Consider the following 20,762-nt stretch of genomic DNA (forward strand, 5'->3'; position numbering starts at 1 on the left):
TTTATAGGCAATAATATAAAACCATTTGATCCTCATCACTTCAGAAAATGTCTTTTTAGAAAGCTATCTGTTATGTTTCTTTGTATAACCACAGCAGACCAGATATTTGTTCCCACAAAGCTATTACTGGAATATTCCCACTCAATATTCTATGGTTTGTTTATCATTTTATATGTAATGAATGGTTTGCCTGCATATATGTGTGTGTGCCACATTTGTGCAGTGCCCTTGAAGGCCAGAAAGGATGTTAAATCCTCTGAAACTAAAGTTAGGGACAGCATTGAGCCTATACTGTGGGTGCTAGGACGTGAACCAGGTCCTCTGGGGGTAAAAAGTGTTCTTTAACTGCTGGGCCATCACTCCAGCCATGGTTTTTTGTTTGGTTGGTTGGTTTTGGTTGTAGTGTGTTTGTTTTAAATTCAGGGTATCACTATGTAGCCCAGGCTGGCCCTTGACTTGCCATTCTCCTGCCTCAGTCTCATTAGTGCTATGACTATAGGCATATGTATGCCACCATGCCTAGCTTTCAAAGATACCTTTACAAGAATAAGAGAACCACAAACCGAGCTACTGCTCTCTCTTCTCCTCTCCTCCTCTTCCCGTCTGTCTGTCTGTCTGTCTGTCTGTCTGTCTGTCTCTCCCGCGCACACACACCATTTCAGCCACCCTGACCAAGTGTGACAGAGCCCTGGTTGTCTTGGACTCACTTTGTAGACCAGGCTGGCCTTGAACTCACAGAGATCACCTGCCTCTGCTTCCTGAGTGCTGGGATTAAAGGAGTGTGCCACCACGCCCAGCTGCTGCCCAAGTATCTTAAAAGCATAGAGTAAAGCTAACTCTGAGTCCTGAGCCTGGCCTGTCTATAAAACATCCCCTGAGATTCTTAAGAATCTTGGAGGAGAGGATATGGTTGCTGAAGGGCTTGCCATATAAACACAAAGCCCAGAGTTTAATCTGAACATGATGGCCACACTGGAGAGCTGGGGACAGGAGGATCCTGGAGGCTCACTGGCCGGCCAGCCTAGCCTATAACCTAGCCTAGCCAGCAAGTTCCAGGTTCAGTGAAGCCTTATTTTAGAACACAGATGGAAGGGCAATTAGGGAAGACACGTGACACCAACCTTCTGGCCTCCACACACCTGCATGCACACAAAATAGAGATGCTCACTCTACAACTCAAACTAGGTATAAATGTGTCTGTGTGGGAAAGGTGGAAAAGCCTGGGTGTCTGTATATTTATAAGTACAACATGATGGCAGCCAAGTGGGAGAAACACTGGCCATTCAACCAATCCCTTCTGTTATTTTTATTGATTAGAATTATATTCCAGAGCATAACAGGGTATTTTTCTTAATGTCTTACTTTTTCCTCCCTCTGCCTAGTATTTTAATTGGTAGTAATTACTCTATTAGATTGCATAATGCCAGGATAAAATTTTATGTGCTCCTAAATTTGAGTATTAGTTTAAAAGACTAATAACGGGTATAAGCCAAACAACAACATACAGTCCAAAATGCTGAATGAGTCATGTGTTATTAAAAAGGAAAAAAAGCCAGAAAAAAAGGTGGCACACACCTTTAATCCCAGCACTTGAGAGGCAGAGACAGTCAGATCTCTGAGTTAGAGACCACCCTGGTCTGCATAGCCAGGACTATTGAGAGAGACCCAGTCTCAAAAAACACCACCACCCCCCAAAAGGAGCAGGTGTTAACAAACAAAACAAAACAAAAAAGCCACATGCAAAATTTCCTAATTAGGCACAACAGGACTAAACACAATACTTGTGCTATTATGTTAGAAATGGAAGAATTTTCCCTTTGGGAATTCCCTGGGAATACCCAGGGTAAACAGGAACAAGTTGGCATGGAAAGAAAATGGCTACTTTATGATTATTGTATTATTAGGACTAATCATAATGATAAAGCCCATGGCTTACACAGGGCAGGACAAGTGGTTAAAAGCGATTTGTTGCTAGAGAGACACTGCACCTGAGATGTCAGGTGTCAACAAACAAGTTTTGACAAAGGTCACTGCATAGTGGAGAGAAAGCATAGTAATGTGTCATGTCTGCAGAGTCTTTTTTATTTGATTTTGAAATAGGATGTCACCATGTAGCCCAGGCTGGTCTTGAATAAGGCCCTCTAAAGGGCTGGGATTCTAGGCATGTGCTAGTATGCCAGACTTTCTGATAAGCTTCTCAGTCATATCAACTGATAGATGAAATGCTTTGGTTTCTAATGTCTGTACTCAGTACAAAATGCTGTTATTGTATCAGTCCATCTTTTGAGAAAACAGAGTTTTAAAAAACTATTTCAATGCCCTTGTCTTCAAGATCTGCCTTGAGAAATTCACCTAGCAGTGGTATCTCATAGAGTATTTGTTTTACTCATAAATATTTTAATAGAAAAGGAGAAAAGAAAGCCACATGACAACAAGTCTGCTAGAAGTATAAATGAACTTGTCGCACTTGATAGTCTACCATCTGACAGTCTATCCTGTTAAGCCCAAGAAAGCAAAGGCATGAAGAAAATACCTACTCTTCCCCTCAGACAAAATCGTCTGGAGCACGCCCTGGGAGAAGCATTCAGGCTGTTATTCTAGTCCAAAGCAATGAGAAATAAAGAAGAATAAAGAACAAAGGAAGCATTTGAAGTGTATTCAGTCGATTTTAAAGATGAGCTAGAAAGCAAACCAAACAGAACATACAAGAAAAGAAAAAGCAGTTTGCAAAAACTGACTGGCACTGTCACATTTGCCTTAATGCATATTAAATCCTAGAGCTCCTACTTCAGAGTCCTCTAGAGCATCTGCAGCCTACACACAACACCCCCTCACCACATGACGCTGCTCTGTACACATCTGTATCAGGCCAAAGAAATCACATTCAAAGCTGGGATACAGAGCACAGTGGTTATCGAGAAGTGGCCTAGTTATTAGGCTAGTCTATAGACATAACAGATTTTAAAAGAACATTTCAAAATCCAAGGGCCTGAGAAAGAACTGCAACATTCCTGAGCAGCTTTGAAATCCATATTCTCTGTACTTCCCAATGCTAACTACTGCTGCTCATCACCACCCCCAAGGGGCCCTGTTACCTCAATCATCCTGCTGTCCACAGGCAGGGTGGTGCTGACCATATGGACATTGGGAGTGGACGTTGACCTCTGCCTCTGGGACAGGGAACCTTCAGAGGAAGGGCTGGAGGTGTTGAAAGTGAAGGCATGGGGTGTGGAGTATCTGTGCTGGGAACTAGGCACAGAGGAAAAAGAAAGTCCCGTGATTGGCACTCAGGCCTCCACAATGGCAAAATCGTTTCAACTGCCTACCTCATTAAGACACTAAGGGCAAACCTGACCCATACAACTTTTTTTTTTCCTTCTTCCTTTTTTGAGACAGTTTCTCTGTGTAGCCCTGGCTATCCTGGACTCCTTTGCAGACCAGGCTGACCTTGCAGCCATCCGCCTGCCTCTGCCTCCAGAGTGCTGGGATGAAAGGCCGACCCCATACAACTCTTGATACAATGTTTCATTCTGTCAATATGCACTACTTAAGAACTCTGAGTTCTTTTGCATGCAAAATTCTGAAAATAAAAATTAAATGTGCTTGTCATCCCCATGCAAAGGAGAATCCATCAAACAGATTCTCCTTGGTAATGAATCACTCTTCCGGCATGCTTCAAGGCATGCTTCAAAGTTTTACAGCATCTCAAAGAACAGACCAGTATTTGCTACAACTACCACCTAAAGCTAATTGAATTAAAGACTGAGAATCTCTCCCTATAGCCAGCACTCAGCAATTGTGTGTTTCATCTTTAGATATGCAACACCTGTGAGGTGAGTATTTCAGCCTAGGAACATACATTAACATGTACAGGATAGGAATGGCATGCGTCTCAGTGGTAGAAGGTTTACCTAGCCTGTGTAAGGCCCTGAGCCCCCATATCTTAAAACAAATAACTTCTCCATAGCATGGCAATAGCTGTGTCTTAGTGAGGTTCTGAATTCCACCCCAACTCCAAAAAAACAAAAACATATTTGTTCTATAGATGTGAGGTTTGTTTAGGTCATGCTCATATGAATTTGAGGGATAAAGACCGGCTTATCTAAGGGACACTGTTCTGTCTATGGCCATACCATCCTGAATGTGCCTGGCCTTGTTAAGGAAGGCTGTTCCCTCACTGAAATGCCACTTGCACTAAGAATTCTTCAGGTTTGCTTTCAGAGTCTCATTTCCTCTTATCCTCAAGGCAAGGTGGGTTTTTTGTTTTGTTTTGTTTGCTCGAATGTGGTTTCAAATTACCAAAAAGGATTCATTCAAGTCAGACAAACACCTTATTTATGTACAAATTCCTTGTTCTAAAATGCTTCCTGCAACTAGTTCCACAGTAGTTTTACATAGGTCATTAAATGCTAGCTGATTACATATCAGACATTTTAGACAAAAATGTAAATTTTATTTTATTTTATTTTTGGTTTTTCGAGACAGGGTTTCTCTGTGTAACCTTGGCTGTCCTGGAACTCTTTTTGTAAATTATACTGGCCTCAAACTCACAGAGATATGCCTGCCTCTGCCTCGGAAGGGCTGGGCTTATAAATTTTATTTTTAGGTTCTAAATTCTTGTGTGTTACTGAGCAAGAAGTGTGCTCCACTGAACTTTGAGTTTTAAAGCCAGAAAACAGCAATGACAAATTAAATGCAAACTCAAAGCATAACAGTAAGGAAGTGTTTTCATCTACTTGGATTTTAAAATGATAAACATTTTACAAGTGAAGGTCCTGACTTTCTTCTTGGCTGCTATGCTCACGTTGGGGACCCTTTCCACAGAGGCTTACTTCACCACACCTGGAGGACGGCAGACCCTCAAGCTTTGTATACATGTGAGACTGAGGGCTGTACTGTAACAGAAGGACCTGCAGCCAAGATCACTTTGCATGGAGAGAAAGGCCTCCATGGTGTTCCCCAGAAGCAGCGAAGTCTGCAGACAGCAGGACATGAAGAGGGACTCCTCTCTATCCATGCTCCCAACCCACCCAGCCCAATGTAGCCTTCCAAGAGAGCTCCAAAAACAACATTACCTAGCAGGCATTCGGGACACAGACTCTCGCATCCGACGCACTGTCAAGGGAGGTAGTGCTGGGACTCCACTATCACCAACATTGGAATTTGGGAACAGCCTAAATAGAACATGGAAAGACTGGTGTTTGGATTCAGCCCTCTTTCAGAGAAGCCAGCCCGCCTTGCCTGCAAACCCACTGCTACAACCCAACTTCCCCTGATTCATTTTCCTCAAGTGCTTTAGACACCCAAAGGATTACAGACTGAGTGACAGCAACCTGCCAATGAATGCACATCTTGCCAGGTGGTCCTGTCCAGCTATGCTAAAGTAATGTTTTCTTAAGTGATAGGTCAACACTTCACAACCTATATCACATACAGCTTTTCTGGAGTTGATGTCTTAGAAACAACAATGAGAAGAATACTATATAAGGAATAAATTATATTTAGCACCAACAGTAAAAAGGAAGGGAAGGTGGGATCACTATAAACTAGGCATTTGCACTCCACACACTGAGTTCTTGTGTAAGCAATCTCATGTTTTCCCAGCCAACCCTTTTCAGATGAGGGAGCTGAGACTTGGACAGCCCTGAGGTTGTAAGGTGTCTGCTGGCCACAAGCACCTGCCTTTCTGCTACTCGGGTTCTCTGAGACCCAACAGGTAACTTCTGTGGGAGCGGAAAGGTTCTTTCCCGTTGTGGGTGAAGACAGTGTTCTCATTTTCCTGACTCCTCCAATAAGGATAAGACTGACTTCATAACCTCTTCTGAGAGCCTTTTAAAGTGTAATTTAAATTTAAATTTGCAATTTAAAAAATTTTATTTTACTTATTTGGTTTTTCGAGACAAGGTTTCTCTGTGTGGCCTTGGCTGTCCTGGAAGTCTTTGTAGACCAGGCTGTCATCAAACTCAGAGATCTGCCCACCTCTGCTTCCCAGAGGTGGGATTAAAGGCATGTACGGCCACCACCCAGCAAATTTGCAATTATTTAAACTATTTTCTCTCTGTGAAATATATTTTAGTATCTGGTTTATCCCCTAACAGAAAGGGTCTCAATTTTTTTTATATCAAAACTATCTGAGGCCCAAACACACTGCTCCCCAGTGCAAGGGGAAGGAAACAGCAAGAGTTCCACTTTCTGCTTTCTCGGGACAACATGCAGGACTGGCCAATCACAGCCCAATTGGAGAGAGAAAACTCAGACTCTTCGATTTCCATGTCCCTGGTTCTTTTCCTTGACAAATCAGTGTCAGTAACAAGTTGACAAGACAATGGGTCCTACTTGCTTGTGGTGTTTAGCTGTGCATGTGTGTCCAAGCTCCTGTGAGTGGCATGAATGCCAAGGTCAGCACTGGAGCCTTCCTCAGTCACTGTCCACCTGATTTTTAAGACAAGGTCTCTCTCTGTGACTAGAGCTTAATGGCTCAGCTATTCCAAGGACAGCCCTATCTCTATCTCCCCAACCCTGAGACTACAGTGTGGGCCCAGCTTTTATGTCAGGGCTTGTGATCAACTCAGCCTTCAGGCTTTACAGCAAGTACTTTACCAACTGAGTCATAATCCCCCAGCTTCCTACCTGTTTACTTCAAAGCTAGACGACCACCACTCTCTCACTAATTCCAGAACTATTGTGTTTCTACAATAGACAGTTTCTGACTCACAGCAATCATGTAACAAATCTAAAACTTAGACTTAACAATAAAAATGTATAATGAGCTTCTGATCTGACCCTGACATTTTCACAAAGAAGAAACCACGATGCTTACAAGAGCTGTCTGATATTACTCCAGTCCACACACATAGTAGGTACTTTGGTGCTACAGTGCTCGTGAAACTTGTAGCCACAAGTCTGACATCGAAATCCATTTAGCAGGAACTTCTGACAGATGTCACAGAATGCAAGCTTCAGGAACGTTTTCCGAGCCTGTGACAAGAAAGCAGGTATAGAATTATGACACCTCAAGTAAGAAACAAACAAGATGCTTTTTTCACTGGCCTCACAGGAGTTTCCCACAGTAAAGAATCATACTTCTAACGGTGTCAAATTCAGCAACAGAAGGCAGAGAAAGACTGTTAATGGACTCTAAACTGGCCCTGTACACGACAACATAGGGAGAGCTAACTGAGAGCAACTAACAGTGTGCATGCCTAGTGCTTCTCACTCTCAGAGGTCAACCAGCCACGGCAAAGAGCCCAAAATGGCAGAGAAAGAGGAGAGCTGAAACTTACAAAGTTGTGAGTTGTGAGTGGAACATGATCCAAGAAATCCACCTGCAGTTCTTCTCCAATCAGAGAGGCAGCATCGGTGTTCCAATCTAAGCGTGCTTTCTTACTAAAAATTACCCAAAGCATAAAATGAGGGAACATTGGACAAGGCTGAAGACATAGAGCAATTCTACTGTCTACCACATGCTGTCTAAGCACACCTCACAGGTGCTCTGGGCCCACCCTAAAAATAAGCTAAGTGGGGCCCTGTTGAGACACTGTTCACAGAGTGACTGACAGGGCCTCTTGTAATCCAAGTCTGTTGGACTCCAAAATGTATGCTCCTAGAACAAAGTTTTCCTTTAAACAGTCTCATGACATGAATAACTCTGTCTTTAAGGGGACTGTGTAATATTAAAATCCTACCCAAACCCCCAGGATCCCATAAAGTAAGGTGCAGCCACTACAGTGCTCGAGTTTAGTGGTCAACAGCAACTTCAATCTAAATGTCCATAAACATAATGTAAACACAAATGCTCTTCACATTGGCTACAGACTCAAAATTGTTTACAGAGGTCATAAAAATAAACAGTCTTACTAATTGACACTGCTGTTTCTGTGCCCAGAACAAGCAAGACAGGAAATCCTAGCAATTTAAATAAAAAGCAGTTGTATTCAGTTAGTCTGTCCCATTTGCTGAGAATAAACATTTCCAATTAAGAAGAAAAAAACTTTTTTAAACTGGTTTTTCAAGACAAGGTTTCTGTGTGTTGTCTTAGGCTATCCTGAAAATCACTGTCAGCCCCGACCATTCTTAACTATAAAAATCAATGCAAACATTTTCAGAGTAGCCACTCTATATAGCAAACACCAGGAAAATTCTTTGCACTCAAAAACATGCCTTTTAACAATGCGACCTCCATCCCTGGGCATGCTATTAGCATCTCCTGTGCATTGTAGTTTTCAAGACAATGTCCAGGCAATAACTTCAAGTTCTCAGTGGCAAAGTGTTCTGAACTGATACTTTAAAAACAAAAGTATAAGCTAGGAGGTAGTGGCACACACCACCCAGGCAGAGGCATGTGGATCTCTGAGTTCAAGGCTAGCCTGGTCTAAAGAATGAGTTCTAGGACAGCCAGGACCACACAGAGAAACCCTGTCTTGAAAAAACAAAAAAATAGAAACAAAGGCATACACACATAAACTAATCGCTAGGAATCTAATACAAAGCATTTGTAATAGCATTTGTACGTTATTTGAGACTAGAAAATCTTTAGTGTTCTGAAAGGTGCTGACTGACTTGCGCTCTTACCCTTTGTGTTCCTGGAGAAGCCTGAACACTGCACAGCACTCCGGCTGCAGGCCTCTCACCTTGAGAGCTTTCATAAGGCAGTCATGCAAGCTCATTCCATTACGCACATTGACCTGCAAACAAAAGATCACCTTTAGCACCAATGAGGACTACAGTGCCTCTTGCAAAGATGAACGCTCAAGTAAACACACCCACCTGCAAAATATATAGACTTATGAATACTGTTGGCAATAGTGAACACACAGAGAAAAGTGCCTCAATATCCAACATTAAGTGCAAGCAAATGCACACAGACCTGAATTAGCATTGGGCACATTATGCATTTCCTGTGCTACCCTTTATTAGTTACCAGCGGGGACAGTAGTCTATGGCATGTTAACTAAAGGAAACACTTTTATTAGAATACAAAGAGTAAGACTATTTTAAAAGTGGGGAAAACAATACATGTTTATGTATGTTGTATGGGTTGGAAAGATGTATGACTTGCTATTAACAACAGAGGCACTATTTGGGGGCCCATAAGATGACTCAGCAGGGAAAGGCATTTGTCGACAAGCTTGACAAGCTAAATTCAATTCCTGGGACCAATAATGGTGGAAGCAGATACTAACTCCTAGAAGTTACCCATTCTCTGATATCCATAAATGTACCATGGAGCACACTGCCTGCACATGCATAGACACACACACACACACACACACACACACACACACACACACACTCTCTCTCTCTCTCTGTCTCTCTCTCTCTCTCTCTCTCTCTCTCTCTCTCTCTCTCTCTCTCACTTTTAGCACATCTCTGGTTATATGGACCTTCAGTGTATACATAAGCATGTCAGAAGGGAAAACAAGGGTGAGCTCAACCTTTATTTAAAAAAAAAAAAAAAAAAAAAAAAGTCTTGCCTACTTTCAACAAAATGGAGACCAGATCTTCCTAACAAATTTCAAAATAGTAAGGGCAAGTAGGAAGTGGAGAGTCATGGCTCCTGCTTGACTCAGTGACAGACACAAATGTGTACCAGAAGGCCTGGGCAATATGTAGCCCACACAACACCCTAATCCACACTTCAAAAGCTAGGTTACTACTTGGGGGCATAATTCAAAAAGTATCTGTACCCACAGCATTGAAATATTGAATAAAAAAAAGAGTTTAGATATTTTGGGTTCAAATCCTAGGAGAATAATAAAAAACAAGGTGGGAAGAGTCAGTAGTGTGAACAAGGAGAGCTTCGATCTGCCTGCCTGCCTGCCTGCCTGCCTGCCTGCTGCCTGCCTGCCTGCCTGCCTGCTGCCTGCCTGCTGCCTGCCTGCCTGCCTGCCTGCCTGCGCCCGTACTCTGGCTGACGGAAGCAGTCTCTGCCCTTCACAGCCAGTCCTTTTCTAGCTGGTTTGAGATAGATGAGTCTTAAGCAAGACAGAGATGTCTAACCTCCAATTAGACTATAGACCATACCATCTAGATACAAAGTGGAAACAAAGCTAGGAGGAAGGCGCAAGACGGAACCTAAGGAATGATAGCTCGTGTGTATTTTACATGGCCACTAACAGGGACTTGGCTGGCCAGTTATCATCAATCTTTGAAGAATAGATAAGTTAGTAAGGGAACAAAACCTGGGGGTGTTGGACACACAATGTAGGGGTGACACAAGTCAGGAAGAAAATTCTCCTAAATGACTGGTTATGTCAGCGGAAAGAAAAGGGGTTTTCTAAGCTATAAAAGCTCCTTCTTCAATGTGGATGAGTCCAGCTGATTCTTCGAGTTAATAAACTTTTATCACAGAAATACTAAGGGAAGAACTCGGGAATTAGACAGGGGTAGAGGTTACCCAATATTGTGAATCACGTAGCCTATTTTACACACACACACACACACACACACACACACTTTTAAGTTTCTTATAGCTGGTATGGTGGCTTGAATCTATTCCCAACATTCAAGAGACTGAAAAAGATGGCTGCTTTGAGTTTAAGTCCATCATGGACTACAAAGTTAGACCCTGTCTAAAGAAAAGTTTCTTATACATACCAAACTAGTTCAGACAAATGTTAATCTGGCATTTGTATCAAAATAAATGAAAAGGTGTAGGTGGAAACAAACAGAACTGCTATGATCAGCCAAGGGTAAGCCAGGTGATGAACACAGCAGAACTGTTATTGTAATCTGTCTACTTTTACAGATATTTGCCCTTATAACATCTTACTAATGTCCAGCAAAACAAAGCAGACATGCCTGAACTAGAGATCTGAGCTATAAAAACATGAGAAGAGAAAACAGCAAAAAGTACTAAATCACACACTGGCAGACTCACACACCGCCATCTCTGCTGCAGAGCAGAGCTCTCAAAATAGTAAAGTAATAGGTTGTTGTCTTATTATTTCCATTAGAAGTCACGGTTCTGAGAGCTAGACAGCTCTTTATCCCCTACTCCACTGACGTTCTCAGATGTAGACAGCAGGGGAAGCAGCCAAGGCGCTTGTGAAATAGAGACTCCCTAGTCTCCTGTACGAACACATCCAAGGAGTCTGCTTCCATAACTCTGGAACACAGCCCAGGAACCTGTGTCTATGCCTGCCTGCCAGGCAGTTTTAGGGACAACAGTTCTCAGCTCTGGTCACTCTCTCATCCAGTTTCAATGAAACAGCACCCAGAGAGACGTTTAGAAAACAAAATTACAAGAAACATGAAAAGACTGAGTTTTGTGTTGTTGGGTTTGTTTGTATGTTTGTTTGTTTGTTTGTTTGTTTGTTTAAAGACAGGGTTTCTCTGTGTAGCCTTAGCTGTCCTGGATTCCCATTGTAGACTAAGCTGGCCTCGACCTCACAGCTCTCTGCCCACCTCTGCCTCCCCAAGTGCTGGGATTATAGGCATGTACCACCACGCCCAGCAAGACTATTATTCTTCTAAAGACAATTTCAGTCAGACACACCCTCACCCTGTTTCTGCTACCCTGGATATACACTATAATTAGTTCAGTGGTGTCTCACTGAGCTGTAAGAAGAGAAATCCTGGCTTCACAGTGGCTTCACTTTCCCTAGGATGGGCAGAGTGCTGGCTGCCTGAGGGCACTGACTGCCAAAAGACACATTCCACCACTGGTTTTTCCCAGAGGAAGGTGGTCCATTTTTTGCCAAAGAACTAGAAGAAAGTAACATCTGGTATCTCATATGCTTCAGGAGATGTCAACCTCCCAACCACCTGCTATGCTCCAACAAAGGCTGGCTAGGACTATGCAAATGAATAAAAGACTCAAAAATACTTTTAGCTGCCACTCTGCCACTGCAATATATAAAAATAATCAGCTGCTCTAATAAGCATGCTCTTCAGGCCAGGAAAGTCAAAGCTCTCAAACACTACAACAACTTGTCTAGATGATGCAGCTAACAAGGAGTTTATGTTTGTACGCGACTGTTGGAAACAACCAATGTGCCATCTAAGTGTTCTAGCCTTCTAGCCAAACTTGTAGTAGACAGCAAAGGAGGGGACAGTCTGAATATCTCCCAGAAATGCCAGATAGGCTTCAGACTCCCATGGTATCCACAGGTCCTATTTGACCTCTTACTTTAAGGTTAGAGGGTAATGAGAAACAGTAGATTTAACAAATAATAAATAAATCATCTAACATAAACACACAACATTGTTTCAAGTAGACACATAAAACTGTTATTACTTGGTTTGGTTTGATAGTTGGTGGTACTGGGAATTAAGCCGAGAGCTTCATGTTTGTTACAGAACAGCTCAACCCTGAGCAAGGGATGCATGAATGCCACAGCTTACATGTAGAGGTATCACCATATGAGTTCTGGGAATTTAATTCAGGATATCAGCCTTGGCAACAATGCGTTTTCAGACTGAAATATCTCACTAGCCTCAAGTTCTTGATTTTTAGGGAAATGTTGCCCAAAAGCCATCTACCTCCTAGATATGGTGACAAGTCAAGATTATGCATCAGTTATCTATTGGTGGTATGGTTGGCAGGGAGAGTATTAAAGCAAACTGGAAAATGAGCTATTTCTTACTTAAGGCAGCATTTATAGTGTGCTGTGTATAAGCATAGACAGCACAGCCTTTGATGTCACAATGTTTTACTTCATTTTTACTCGAATAAAGGAGTGTATAATGTCTTTTTCCCCCAACTCCTAACCAGCTTTAAGCAGGTAAATAATAAAATAAGAACAGTCACTTTAAAAAAGCAATTTAAAGTGATCTATGTGACCAGGAAACTGCTATTATTTCTAACTACGTGTATGTGCGTGGGCATATGCATATAAATACAGGCACACTGTAGCGGAGGGTAAAGATGTCATATCCTCTGGAGCAGGAGGTTGTGGGCTGCTTGACTGAGGTGCTGCTAACTGAATTCCAAGGCCCTTTTAACTACTGAGCCATCGCTCTTGCCTCAGTGGCCATTAGTTCTTATCAGCTACAAATGGACCGAAAACAAGTATTACATCCATGGCTCTGAATTGAAGTGTTGAGCAACATGAAGAACAACTCCATTATTTATGACATGCTGAATTATTTTGTCATGTGATGCACCTTTGAACAGAATCCATTCTCATCTTGAAATAGCCCTGGGCAAGAAAGTAAACTTACAATTCAGAGTTCTGGGTCCAGGGAAGGGGGCACAAGCTAGGTCTGTGATGTAATATTGGCACTACAGACTTGTTTCTGAAATATCTGACCTGTGAATCTGGAGTCCAGAGTGGAAAAATAGTGGAGAAAGAGTGTTGGGTTCAAGAACCAGTCCAAAAGGAGAAGCACCAGCCAGCACTGACAACAGGCACAAACACTGCATCCATAGTCTTAGGGTAGGTAGCTGCTCAGAAACCTCCTCTTTTTTTTTTTTCTAACTTTTCATTTTGCATCTCATTACAGTGACTATGCCTGAAAATACTCAGTAGCCCAGATGTGCCTCAAACTTAAAATCATCCTACTTCAGCCTCCCAAGTACTGAAGTAAAAGACCTGAACTGCCGGACTCGGCTTTATTTTGACAGCCACATTGTTTTTTTGTTTTGTTTTGTTTTCTTTTCTTTTAAGGGGAGGAAACAAAAATAAATGTATTAATACTTCAGTTGTTGAGTTTTAGTGTCAGTTTGAAAACGGAAAACACACACACACACACATACACTTAAGATCCAACATCACAAATGGAAGGCTCCTTAAATTCATAAAAGAAATATGAGAGGGCTGGAGAGTGATGCAGGGTCAAGAGCACTTGCCCTACAGAAGACCCAGGCGAGGCTCCCAGCAACAGCACAGCCCTCTGTATAACTCCACATCTAAAGAACCCAACACCTTCCCTGGCATCTACCAGCACTGCATATACACAGTACACTGACATACACTCAGGTAAACAGAAACACACAAAATAAATAAGGATGAAGGAATTTACTAACAAAACCAGAGGGGACTGTTATAAGAAATCCAAGAAAGCTCTGGCTGTCCTCCCAACTTTAGCACCTTAAAGGACAAACTGAGCTCCACAGATAACGGAGTGGAAGACAGGCTGTAGCAAATGTCCTACCAAACAAACACCAATAAAAATTTCACTTTTCTGTTTCAGCCAAACTGTTTTGTTTTTGGTTTTGGTTTTTTGTTTTTGTTTTGCTTTTCAAATTCAGAATAGTAGAAGTTTTTGAGGTTGAGTCCTCAGAAAACAATGGGGTTTTGTGTCAGAAAGTCCTATTGATAATGATAACCCCCACGTCAACATGAACCTGTCACTGGTTCCAGGGAGAAAATGCAGAAATACTTTGTGCCCTGAGAAGATGGAGAGATGATCCAACATTAGAAGCACTGGCTTTTCTCCCAAAGGAGGCACCACACGGCAACCCATAACTGACTTAACTCCAGGCCCAGGGAATCCAATGTCCTCTTCTGGCCTCTGGGCACCAGCTACACTGGGATACAGACATACATGGCAGCAAACACCCATTCACATAAAACAACAACATAAATTTTTTTCAAGATTAAAAATCTACACTTTTTAGCCAGGTGTGGTGGCGCACACCTTTAATCCCAGCACTCGGGAAGCAGAGGCAGATGGATGGATCACTGTGGGTTTGAAGCCAGCCTGGTCTACAAAGTGAGTCCAGGACAGCCAAGGCCACACAGAGAAACCCTGTCTCGAAAAACAAAAACAAAAAAATCTACACTTTTTTCCTAAAGTAAAATAACCCAGAAAATTTTATTTTCCTCATATTTAAATACAATCTCAAAAACTAAGTGAATATTTTGCAGTCAGAGAAGAATAGATGTCCTTTTCCCCCTTCTTTAATTAGCTTTAATTAGCTCGGTAACAAGAAAAAAAGTCCCAAAGAAAAGGCTAAGAACTGGCAAGGTAACTCTGGGTCCAGACAACTGCCACCAAGCCTGGACCTATGTAGTGGAAGAAGAGAATTAACCCATGCAAGTTGTTCTCTGACCTCTATGTCACATTGTAGCATGGGCATGCAAGTGCCACACACACATAAAATTAGTAATACAAAAGAAAAAGAAAGTATCAGAAATAGCCCCTCCTTCCCCAAAAATAAGGATGCAGGGAGGAGGAAAAAAAAGCTTTTGTGAGCAGTGTTAGGACAAAGCAGGGAGTGTAAGCAGAACAGTGATTGAATAAAATAAATCAGCCAGGCAGTGGTGGCACATGCCTTGACTTTCAGCACTCCGGAGGCGGAGGCAGGTGGATTGCTATGAGTTCGAGGCCAGCCTGGTCTACAAAGTGAGTCCAGGACAGCCAAGACTATACAGAGAAACCCTGTCTTGAAAAACCAAAATAAATAAATAAATAAATTTAATTAAAAATAAATAAATAAATCTTCCCATAGGGCAAAAACAAAAAGAAAGAAAAAAGAAAACAAAAACAATGATCCCAAGTGACAAAGAGACTCTCCCATCTATAAACTGGGCACAGCCCATTGTCCAAAGGCAAGAGAGCTACATTTTCTAGAGTCACATACCACCGTCCTCTGCTTATTCGGCAAGAAAACTCGGATAGTATTGCTTGTCTTAGAAGAATCCGTGAGTTTGCCATCATCTGAGGCCCGGCGCTGATAGCCAAACTGCTGAACAATTGTAGGGGAGATGCAGCTAGAGCCATCAAACACCGCGTCTTTGAGTCCAAAACCATTGCTGATCGTCTTCCAAGCTCCCTGTATGTGCTCCATTGATGCAGTTGAAACAATATTTAAACCTGAAAGACAAATGAAAGACAATTATAATTCTAGAAGAAAAGTACTTAACCCAGGAACACAATGTAAGTAAAAAGTTGTAAAAACAGTGGTGTATGGCTTTTCATAGTCTGTGAGCAAGTTAATCAGGAAAGAGGAAAGTGTATACAGCAGTATAGTTCCATAAAATGAGAGAAAGGGGATGAAAACCCAAAGCCAACCTAGAACATAAGCCAGGATGTCCTGCTTTGTAGTCCTTATTTTTCTTTTTACCTTTTTTTTTTTTTCTTTTTTGTTTTTCAAGACAGGATTTCTCTGTGTAACAGCCCTGGCTGTCCTGGATGCGCTTTGTAGACCAGGCAGGCCTTGAACTCACAGAGATCCACCTGCCTGTGCCTACCAAGTGCTGGGATTAAAGATGTACGCCATCACACCCAGCAATGGTCCCTATTTTTCATCTGTATTTCTCTCCTTTGATTACAGTGTATGAATAAGCGGAAACATCACCTCTGCCTATGAGCAATTTATTTTACGCTATGAGAACTACACACTGGGAGGTGGGGATCCTGTCTCCAAAAGAAGAGCAGAAAACTTAATTCCCAGGAGGCACTTAGATACCATATATATTTATTTTTATGTATAAACTCACATTTAATTTGAAAGAATTTTAGCTTTTAACTCTTCTTTCAACTCTCTCTCTCTCTTCACACCAGAGAAATCATCCTAGCAGGCCCCAAACTCCCAGATTCTATATCTATTTACAAAGTCCATCAATTTTCCACTATAACATTCAGGGTTCAGTTTGGGTGCAGAACCAAAGCTGAAAACCAGTCATTTAACCCCACATCATCGGATGTTGTAACTAGGTACCTCAGGCATAAGGACTAAGAATGCCCAGACACTTACACGCCAACAAGCAGGCAAAGTAAATGGTTCTCCTCCTCTATGAGGTTCAGAGAATCCCCTTCAAACCTTTTGTCAGAAACTTGTTTGTCTAGCAACAACTAGAGCTCACCAGCAGCCTCCATCATGAGGAGGCATAAAGAGAATGCACACATGCATGCATCTATCCATCTTAATCCTTACAGTTAGACGCTAAAGAGAAATGATATCCCATCCTGATATACAAAATCATTTAGTCAGAGATGAAATGGCCTAGAATTAAAGAAAAGATAACTTAAACTTGTTTTCAACCAGAATTTTCTACTTGACTACCCATTATGTGCTAAACTCTCGGCCTGGGAAAAGAGATTAACTCCAACCAGACTCCTGTACCACATCTGTGGGTCCACAGCCATAGACTCCACTAATCATAAGTCAAAAATACTGAGAGAGAGAGAGAGAGAGAGAGAGAGAGAGAGAGAGAGAGAGAGAGAGAGAGAGGGAGGGAGAATATATGTGCTCGCACTGTCATATGCAGACTTCTTTTTTGTCACTGTGTGGCTGTCTGCATAACATTTACATTGGGTTAGCAATCCTGAGTTCTCTGGGTGGAGAGGACTTACAGCAGAGATGTATGCAGGGCCTACGCAAATTCTATGTCTTCTACATGAGGGACCTGAGCAAATGTGGACTGTGGTACAGGAGTACAGGGGTGCAGGAGTGCAGGATCAAAGCCCAGCAAACACAGTAGAACATCTGCAACCTTGATTCAAAGTTCAGGAAAGCAGAGTAGGTTCGGAGATTTCTTCAAGATCACTATGTGGTATTACCAAGATTCTCGGCACAACCTTTCTGGAAGAAAATGTCATGTCTACTAAAGTTCTGACTTCTTTTTTTTTTTTTTTTTTTTTTAGGATTTATTTATTCATTATTATGTATACAGTGCTCTGCCTGCCTGTATGTACATCTGCAGGCCAGAAGAAGACACCAGATCACAGTATAGATGGTTGTGAGCCACCATGTGGTTGCTGGGAATTGAACTCAGGACCTCTGGAAGAGCAGACAGTGCTCTTAACCGCTGAGCCATCTCTCCAGCCCAAGTTCTGACTTCTTAGGGGCTGATTTTTTATCACCAAAAACAATTTCCAAACAGCAGCTCATCATGTCACTCCCTTGTTGAAAACTCAGAATAAAATCTAAACTCCTTAATCAGATGTCTAAGACTGCTTTCAGAACATGCCAGTCATACTGGCACACTAGTGCACACTTTCAATCCCAGCACTTGGAAAGCAGAGACCAGTTGATCTCTGTGTGCGGCTAACCTGGTCTCCATACTCACTTTCTAGACATCCAGAGCTACACAGTGAAACCTTGTCTTAAAGACAAAAACAATAAATAAATAAATAAATAAATAAATAAATAAATAAATAAGCAAACACCAGATCATTCCAGTATTCATACCTCAGAATTTCTTATTCCCTTCCCCCAGAAACAGTCAAGATGGCCCTTTCACTGTCTCCACCAAGACAGCCTTTTAAAGAGTCTTTACCTGGCTCTTTAAATAGTCTACTCCCCTTCCCCCAGCAAACAAAGCCGACCAATTCTCAGTGGGATGCTTATTATTACAGAGACTGTCTATAAATGTCTGCTCTGAGCAGAGCTCACTGGCATATTCTTAGTACTTGGAGCAGTACCTGCAACACAAAGCATAATTCTTGACTTTTCAGGTTTTTCATTGCTGTGTTGTACTAAATATTCATTCTTTTCATAGTAACTTGTAATATGACCTTATTTATCATAATGACCTGAGTTTTAAAGTGGAAGGAATCCACTCAATCATAACAACTACAATTCCTATGATCATTTTGAATCAACCAAAGTAAGCTGTCAAGTGCAACTGAGGAACTAATCAAGGCTGAGCATGCTAACGGTCACCTTTAATCCCAGCACCGTGAGGCTATAAGTAGGCCAGCCTGATCTATGTAGGAGTAAAGACAGCCAGGGTTCTATAAGAGAGATCCTGTCCCAAAAAAACCAGAGGAAGGAAGGAAGGAAGGGAGGGAGGGAGGGAGGGAGGGAGGAAGGAAGGAAGGACGGATTAAACAGCAGTGGTTCTAAGTCTATAATATATTAAACATTAAAAATTATTTTAAAAACAGCTGTAAGATACAACATAAAATTATAATCACAAGCAGGTTCCACTAAAAAAAGACAAACAAACAAAAAAAAACCCCAACAACAATAAATACTGAGTGGAAGAGATGGCTCAGAGGTTAACAGCAAGTCTTGCTCTTACGGAGGAGCCCAGATCAATTCTCCTGCCATGAAGTACTTGAGTAGTCTACTGACATCTGAGGCATAGGTTACTAGGTCAATAAAATTATATACATCTTTTCCCTTTTTCAGCCATTGCTGGAGTTTAATTCTTTTGTGACTTCTGACCAAAGCAAGAACCACAGAAGGCTTTTGACTGCACCTTCTCACACTCCAAAGAACATTATGTTTTTTCCATTTATTCACTTATTTTGTATAGTGCTGTGCCTGCCATGTACACCTGCCGCAGGCCAGAAGAGGGCATCAGATCACATTATAGATGGTTGTGAGCCACCATGTGGTTGCTGGGAATTGAACTCAGGACCTCTGGAAGAGCAATCACTGTTCTTAACCTCTAAGCCATCTCTCCAGCCCATGTCTTTTCCTTTTTACAAAGAGGAGAAATAGAACCCTAAAAAATGATGACATTCAGGCTATACAAGGGCACTAGAGAAGTCAGCAGATGGCCAAGTAGGTCAGGCTTACAGTTGAAAAAAAAAAAAGCCTTCTACTCTGTACAGGTGCAGTGGGAAGCTAATGGCACAACTGCCACACGGCTATCATAGCAAAGTGGTTATCACAGGCTAAAGCTGAACAATGGCTGGGGTGGGGGAAGCCTGGAACAGAAAGACAAAGCCTGGAAAGGAAACGCACAAATATAAGGAACAGAGAGATGAGATGTAGGAACCTAGTAATCTCACAGACAATTCTCACTAAAGACTGAGTAAATGAAAAGTTATAACTACTGTCTCTTTTTTTTGGGGGGGGGGGGTGTTAAAATTGCACTTTGGATGATTTTTATGTTAAGAAAAGCTTTCAGATTATTTAACTGATTAGTCACTAGGCATCTCTTTTGTTACCCCTCCTGAGTAAGGAGTGGAGTAAAGACAGAAAGCAAGGGTTGTGCTGATGCTTCATCTCTCTCAGAAGTAACAACCGCTTCTCAGGTTTATAAAGGATAAAGACAGGTATAGACTGATAAAGCTAACCAACACTAGCAGGTATAACTTTCCCAGCACACTCTACCACCAAGCAGCATCCCAGCCCTGTAATCTGCCAAAGAATCCCATTATTAGGTCCACTTTCTAGTATCAAATGAAAATTTTTTAGATTATTTTATGCTAATATATGCCTTTGAAAAACAGAACTGGAGAGATAGCTCAGAGAGAAGAGCGACAGACAGACAGACCAACCACACCAGGCAAGGTGGTATGCAAACCTGTATATGCCCAGCACTCCAGAGACAAAGCAGGAAGATGGAAAGCTCAAGAGCAGCCTGGTCTATGTAGCAAGACCCTGTCTCAAAACTAAAGATCCAGGCCATAGGAGGAGGAGGAGGAGGAGGAGGAGGAGGAGGAGGAGGAGGCGGCGGCGGCACACAGAGCCCTGATTATAGGCCAGCATGGACTACAAAGACAGACCAGACCCTATTTCAACAGGCCCAATACTTGGACCTACACTCTAATCCAATGCCTGACTGCAAGAATTGGCAGCCTCCTCCCCAGCTCAGTAACCAGGCTTGGAAGAACATGCTGAGCTTCCCCATGCACACAAAGCTCAGGAAAGCTCGCAACCACAGTCATTCTTAATCTTGTCCTGTTAACTAAACAGAATGCCAGAGAGCTGTCAATGTGGAGGATAGAGACCATGGATGGAACACCTGCAATATATCAGATTAAGAATCTATCGGTTGCCTTACATTAATAATGATAACAAGAAAACAAACTCCAGAAGTTTTAGCCAAAGGATCGGGAATCAGAATGACTTCAAATCTTTCAACATTGAAAGGAATATCAGATATATTATGAAAGAAAACTATAAAGAAGGG

General features: G+C 42.0%; 1 protein-coding gene across 6 annotated transcripts in view; it reads right to left on the minus strand.

The window, feature by feature from the left end:
- The window catches only part of Raf1 (Raf-1 proto-oncogene, serine/threonine kinase), a 55,023-nt gene that overhangs the window by 6,669 nt on the left and 27,592 nt on the right, over positions 1-20,762 (minus strand). For 2 of the 6 annotated variants that reach the window (XM_051155127.1, XM_051155125.1), the window contains exons 2-8: positions 15,530-15,762; positions 8,572-8,684; positions 7,284-7,386; positions 6,821-6,978; positions 5,076-5,174; positions 3,096-3,249; positions 2,538-2,597 (exon numbers count right to left, since the gene is read on the minus strand). In XM_051155127.1, coding sequence (XP_051011084.1) covers positions 2,538-2,597; positions 3,096-3,249; positions 5,076-5,174; positions 6,821-6,978; positions 7,284-7,386; positions 8,572-8,684; positions 15,530-15,736 — 894 coding nt within the window. In that variant the 5' untranslated portion in view covers positions 15,737-15,762. Of the gene's footprint in view, positions 1-2,537; positions 2,598-3,095; positions 3,250-5,075; positions 5,175-6,820; positions 6,979-7,283; positions 7,387-8,571; positions 8,685-15,529; positions 15,763-19,345; positions 19,572-20,762 lie in introns of those variants that run through there. The other 4 variants (XM_051155128.1, XM_051155126.1, XM_051155129.1 and 1 more) reach the window with 4 other exon arrangements.

Source organism: Acomys russatus, chromosome 13 (genome assembly GCF_903995435.1).
Source record: "Acomys russatus chromosome 13, mAcoRus1.1, whole genome shotgun sequence".
In the NCBI taxonomy this organism is placed as follows: domain Eukaryota; kingdom Metazoa; phylum Chordata; class Mammalia; order Rodentia; family Muridae; genus Acomys; species Acomys russatus.